This window comes from Camellia sinensis, chromosome 9, assembly GCF_055761805.1.
Source record: "Camellia sinensis isolate YWXY chromosome 9, ASM5576180v1, whole genome shotgun sequence".
Taxonomy (NCBI): Eukaryota; Viridiplantae; Streptophyta; class Magnoliopsida; order Ericales; family Theaceae; genus Camellia; species Camellia sinensis.
The window spans coordinates 196269485-196275839 of record NC_138969.1 but is presented as its reverse complement, the minus strand read 5'-3'; the positions used below and the strand labels follow the sequence as shown (position 1 = coordinate 196275839).

The 6355-nt window shown below is 34.0% G+C and overlaps 1 protein-coding gene across 6 annotated transcripts; it reads right to left on the bottom strand.

Annotated features, from left to right (window-relative positions):
* Nucleotides 1-300: 300 nt before the first annotated feature.
* On the bottom strand, nucleotides 301-3927 carry LOC114304742 (CLIP-associated protein). 6 transcript variants are annotated; one of them, XR_014340861.1, is made up of 5 exons: nucleotides 3494-3920; nucleotides 2994-3092; nucleotides 2855-2893; nucleotides 707-786; nucleotides 301-603 (listed from the first exon to the last, which is right to left on the bottom strand). XR_014340861.1 is itself a non-coding variant. In XM_082888352.1 (3 exons), exons 1-3 carry the CDS (start codon nucleotides 3669-3671, stop codon nucleotides 568-570), a joined length of 294 nt encoding a protein of 97 aa, XP_082744478.1. In that variant the 5' UTR covers nucleotides 3672-3909; the 3' UTR covers nucleotides 301-567. The 6 variants fall into 6 exon arrangements, 1 of the variants encoding a protein (XP_082744478.1); XR_014340859.1 differs by having other exon boundaries at nucleotides 707-2893; nucleotides 3494-3927; XR_014340860.1 differs by having other exon boundaries at nucleotides 2855-3092; nucleotides 3494-3925.
* Between the last annotated feature and the right edge of the window lie 2428 nt (nucleotides 3928-6355).

Below are 6355 nucleotides of genomic sequence, written 5' to 3'. Positions count from 1 at the left end.
TTTTTTTTTAAAAAATACTATTTTTGCGACGGTGTGGTGCCGTCGCAAAAAGTATAAAAAAATATGAAATTTTCTGTTTTTGCGACAATGTAATGCCGTCGCAAAAAATATTAAAAAATAATAAAATTTTTATTTTAAATAACAAAATTTCTATTTTTTGCGACAGTACAATGTCGTCACAAAAAGTAAAACTTATAACAAAATTAATAAAAATATTAAAAATTTCTATTTTTTCCGACGGTGATGCCGTCTCTCACTCTCTAAGAGCTGATTATTTACATTCCATTCACAAAAACATCATAACAGAAAATAAAAATAAAAATTGATCAAACCATCAAATTCAATATTTTACAAAGAATAATTAAACTGTACATGTTCATAAAAACATATTTAAATTATAAAATTCACCCAAATCGTAAAAAAAATAAAATAATAAAATAAAATCTAAAATTCACCAATCAGCACATTGGATATTTAAATGCTCTTACAAAAAATAAAAAATTTCCAACAAGATCTCAATTTTGAGCCTATTTCAAAAATCAAGCTGCAAATTCCTTACTTCTAGAATCAAATCTTCCCCTCGGCAAAATTTATCCTTTTGACCTACAAATAAATAGATAACAGTTGCAAATTATAATCTTTTGGAGAAACCAACTATTTAAACACTAGTAATGAAGACAATGAAAACTGTGGAAAGAACACTTACGTTGTCATCAGGAACAACTGCATATCTCTCAGAGTAAACTTTAATCGGGTCTACTGGTTTTTCTGTGACATCACTATCTCCTGAACATCACAACGAACAAACCAAAGTTAACACCAATATTTCACTATCACATCATCATCAATTATTATCTAAGAAGCATGGACACGGACACGTGACACGACACGGATACGACACGGACACGCCGACACGATAATTTTCAAAAAATGTAGGACACGACACGCGGGGGACACGCATGAAATATATAATTTTATATATTTATTATATGTTATATATATGAATATATCATTCAAAAATAATAAAAAAATGCAATATGACATTAATCCCTATAAATTTATATGATTTTTGTTTTATTATTGTATCTTAAGTTGTTTTGTTCAAACTTATAATTAGTTTCACATGTGTCTAATTGATAGACATGTGTGTTTAAGAGATGGACACGTGTGTCCTCCAAGTGTCCATAGAGTGTCCGGGTCTTTAAAAGATAGGACACGCTATAAAGAGTGTCGGACACGTGTCGGGAAAGTGTCCAAAGAGTGTCAGTGTCCGACACGGACACGACACGGATACGTTACCTTTTTAGAAGTGTCCGTGCTTCTTAGATTATTATCATTCAATTATAGATTAAGGTATACTTAGTCTCAAATGTCCCTCTATTCCATGAATATATACATGTGTATGTAGGTATTTATTTATTTGCATATATATATATATATATATATGTATATTTATTCATAGATAAATATTTTTAAAAAAAATGTAAGTCAAATAAATCCAACCCCTGCTGCTAATTACACACACAACCAAGTATTACTCATAAATCCGCATATATTTGTAAATTGGTAAGTGGAACCAAAAGCTAATATCAACTCAGTTAGACAAACAGTTATTTTCAAACCTTAAAAACTACTAAATTGGTATGTAGAACCAAGAATCTACTGCTACGTAGTCATATGCAGGCATAGAGTTCCTACTCAAATAACCGATTCATGGCCTTAATCCCAATATCCATTGAAAACCTGAACTACAAACATGCCAGATGAAAACAACTTCCTTTTGTGAACATGGCTGAATATTCTACAATTAAGTATGGTCAAAATTTTAAAAGGAATGCAATGAGATACAACAGTCTTTGCTTCTTGATGGGTAGAAATTAGTAGAAGTTATTACTAAAATCTTAGTTATTGGCTGTATTTATTCAAGACTGTAAAGCTTTCACTTTAACTTTTGTTGCTCCAGAAATACCAATTTGAGTAGTGCTAAAGATTTATCTTCCATTTCCTTCTTGTTCTTGTTTATCCCTAATGTTCTCACCACGTGGGTTACATATTTTCCAAACCAAGTATTATGTATTATTCTGAAGTAGTTTTTTCTATTTATAGTTCACTGTTATGTATATAGCATGTGAATTCAAATTCAAATGATTTGAACACACCTATTCGATACAGGGATGTCAATAACACAAGAAACGATTGAAAGAATTATTGGTGAAAGACTTTTGCATCCTTCTCCCCCATTCTTCGATATCCTTATCATGTACGGACACAATCAACTTTGGAGTGTTATCTCCATCAGTAAATGACAACAACAAATTCAATCAAGAGGAATTGAAGAACAAGCAGCAGTTCAGATTAAACAACGAATTTTGATCTAATTTTCTTGATCTACATGAAATGGTATCTCTAAACAAGAGGGATCTATATATTGCCTACTTTCAGATCTAAACAAAGCGGTAGCTATCTGGTTAAAAAAGAAAATGAAGCTAACAAATTAAAAATTTTAACCCTATATTCAACTTTCCTATGAATTAGAACAGAGTGTTAGCAATGAAATGATATTCTAGTGTATAATGGGGCAATTTTCATGTTGACAGAAAGATGAAAGGAAAGGAATGGCTATTCGACAGGTACGGAATGGTGATTTAGCCATATTAGTTGAATTGTCAAACTAATTGGAATGCCTATTCCATCAATTTTTAGCGAACCAAACATCAGAATGAGCATTCCGATCCAACTTTCATTACAATGAACCAAACACTGTCTAAACAATGAGCGGGGAAATTTTTTTTTCCCATTTGTAGAACACATGAAGTTAAATAGCAAACAAAATGAAAGGAATCATGGTCCAAACCTGTATACAGCAACGGAGCAAAGAGAGATACAAAGAAATCTACAAATAACTAAACAAGTTAGAAAAGAAAAGAAAAAAAAAATAAGAAGAAAGAAAGTGAAGTTTGTGAAACCAATTAATAAAGGATTGGTAGTCAAACCTTTTATTTTATTTTATTTTATTTTTTTTTTGAGATTCCATGGAAACTGAACCATTTGAAGATTCTCTTTGCTTGATTTTTCTTTAGATTCTATTTTACCTACACAATATAACAGAGCAAAATTAAAACCGAAAATAATTTAACAGCATAGTAAAATTAAGAAAGCCGGCAAGGCCACGACAGAATGCAGCATCGAAATCTTTTCTTCTTGTCTAGGGACATTTGCATTCAGGCATAAGTAAAGTAAATGAAAGACTCAATTATGCTACAACGTCAATTGTAAAATGAACAAGACAATGGAGTTCTATATGTTAATAGAACCAAATACCTGAGAATTCCATTTTTTCCTTATGCACTAAATCTGATTTTGCTCTATATTTTGGGTATTAGCAATAATAAACGGGAATAGAACCAAAGCAAAGAAAAAATTCATAGCACAAAAAAAAAAAAAAAAAAAAAAAAAACAGGAACAGCGGCGGAGGCAAGAGCCTGAAGAGCACCTTGAGAAACCCTAAAATTGTTGTCCTTCAAGAGATCCAAGCAACAGTCGACGAGAGAAGTGACCTCCGACGACGACAGGCTCTTTCTGGAGGCTCCTAGAAGTTGGTGCAAGCGCTCAACACCAGCCATTCTCTCCTTGGTGTCCTTGGCTCGAGCCATCTCCAGCGCCTCCTCCATTGCCGCAATTTTCGAAGATTTAGGGTTTCTCTGGTTGGATCTGGCGGCGGAGGGCTCGGATCTGCGGTGGATTGAGCGGCTCGAGTCGGTGAATTTGGCGGAGAAACAGTGTGAGAGAGAGTGTGGGTCTGTGTGTGTGAAGAGAGAGAGAGAGAGAGTAAAATGGGGTGGGAAGCTTTTGCTAGATCAACGGAGGAGAGAAGATATATCTATCTGAGTGCACTGAGAGTGCACTGAGACCTCCTAACCCGTGTAATAAGCCCAGTAATTTCAAAGAAAGCTTGCTTGTTTTTATTTTTTAAAAAATTTTACATTTTTATTTTTTGTATTTTTTTATTTTTATTAAATTTTTTTAATATTTTTTTATAAGGTGATCCCTGGAGAGAGTCTGGTCTCTCAACATAAGATTTTGGTACTAGATTTATGTTTTAGAGGGCAATACCAAGCTAGGAAGGATAGTGAGCGTCATAGGACGAGATGATGGGACCTAAAAAGGGATAAAATAGAAATATTTATGAATTGAATGGATAAAGAAGATACTTGGGACTTAGAAGGTGATGCTAACACTATGTGGAACTCGATGGCTAATTGTATAAGGAGAATCTCAAGGGAAGTGCTTGGAGAGTCGAAAGAAACGAGACCCAGCTCTAGGGAAACTTGGTGGTGGAGGGAAGAGGTTCAAGCGGTAATTAAGGCAAAAAAAAATGCTTTAAAAAGTGACAGAATGATAGAACTGAAGAAAACCTTGAGTTATAGATTGGCTAATAAGGAGGTCAAGAAAGTAGTGAGAGAGACTAAGTTGAAAGCTTATGATGACCTATACACTAGACTATATAGTAAGGAGGGAGAGAAGAGGGTATACAAACTTGCTAAGATACGGGAGAGGAAAACAAGAGATTTTAATCAAGTAAAGTGCGTCAAGAGTGAGGATTCTAAGGTATTGGTGAAGGATGATGAGATTAAGGAAATATGAAAGAATTATTTTGAAAAACTATTAAATGAGAAACATTGAGGTACGACAATAGGGGAAGAAATAGTCAGTAATACGATAAACCAAGACTATAGGTTCTATCGCAGGATTAGAAACTTTGAAGTGGAGATTGCACTTAAGGAGATGGGTGGTGAGAGAGAGAAATGAGTGAGAGACAGATAGAGAAGAGAGAGAAAGACAGAGTGATGAGCGAGAGAGAGATAAAGAGAGAAAGAGATATAGAGAGAGAAATCGATAGAGAGAGACATATAGAAAAATAGAGATAAACAAGAGATGAGAGAGACATATAGAAAGAGAGCGAAAAGAGATGAACGATAGAGAGAATAGAAAAATAGAGAGATAGATAGAAAAGAGATGATCGAGAGAGACAGAGAGAGAAAAGAGATGAGAGAGAGATAGAGAAAAGAGAGATGAGCGAAAGAGACATAGAGAGAAGACAAATGAGAGAGATAAAGAGAAGAAAGATGAACGAAAGACACACAGACAAACAGACAAACAGATAGATAGAAAAACAGACAGAGAAATAAGAGTGATGAGTGAAAGAGAGAAAGAGAAGAGTGGTGGTAGTTGAATGGCATTTGCAGTAGTGGTAAATATGGTAGAGAAGATGGGTAGTGAGAGAGAAAGATGAGTGAGAGACGAATAGAGAAAAGAGATAAAGAGACAGAGTGATGAATGAGAAAGAGACAAAGTGGTCACTAAAAGTGCATTTTCTTGTAGTGGATCGATAAATTGATAGGGAGCTCAATAAATAAAGAAGACAGATAATTCAAAACTCTGTTCAAAACTTAATTCAAATCAATTTTTTAAATATTTTAAATATTTAAATATTTTAAAAATATTTTAATTTTGTGAGAGACAGATAAAGAAGAGAGATAGAGAGAGAGAGAGACACAGAGATAGAGTGATGAGCGAGAGAGAGATAGACAAAGTGGTTGCCAAAAGTGTATTTTCTTATAGTGGATCGATAAATCGAGAAGGAGCTCGATAAATAGAGAAGATAGGAGTAAGAGAGTGAGCAAGTCGAACATAATGAGGGAGAAATAGACAAATAGACAAGTAGACACAGAGAGAGAAAAGAGTGATGAGTGAGAGAGAGACAAGGAGAGAGAGATAGACAGAAAAAGAGATAGAGAGAGAAAGAAAGAGAGAGATGGAAAGATAGAAAAAGAGAGAGAAACAAGAGATGAGCGAGAGATAGACAAAAAAAGAGAGAAATAGAGCGAAAAGAGATGAGTGAGAGAGAGACACAGAAAAAGAGAGAGACAGAAGGAGAAGAGAAATGAGCGAGAGAGATAGAGAGAGATAGAAAGATAAGAAAGAGAAAAAAAAAGAAATGAGAGAGATAGAGATAAGAGAGATGAGCGAGAGAGACAGAGAGAGAAAACAAATGAGAGAGATAGAGAGAAGAGAGATAGGCGAGAGACACAGAGAGAAAATGAGAGAGAGAGAAACAGGCAAACATAGAAAGAGAGAGAGATAGAGATAGAGAGAAATGAATGAAAAGAGATAAAGAGAAGAGAGAGCGATAGAGACAGAGAGACAGGAAAATGAAAAAATGAATGAAAAGAGAAATGTTATATCAAAAGAGTAAGACGACATTGTTTTTTTTAATTTTTTTTGCGACAGAAAAATACCGTTGAATTTATTCAAATCATTTTGTGACTGTATATATATGAAGCTATCTCAAAAC

Coding starts and splice junctions, on each gene's coding strand:
- LOC114304742 (XM_082888352.1), bottom strand. CDS start 3,671: ATGGAGGAGGCGCTGGAGATGGCTCGAGCCAAGGACACCAAGGAGAGA. Junction 787..3,493: donor CAATTTTAGGGTTTCTCAAG/GTGCTCTTCAGG, acceptor TGTGATGTTCAG/GAGATAGTGATGTCACAGAA. Junction 604..706: donor CAGTTGTTCCTGATGACAAC/GTAAGTGTTCTT, acceptor ATTTATTTGTAG/GTCAAAAGGATAAATTTTGC.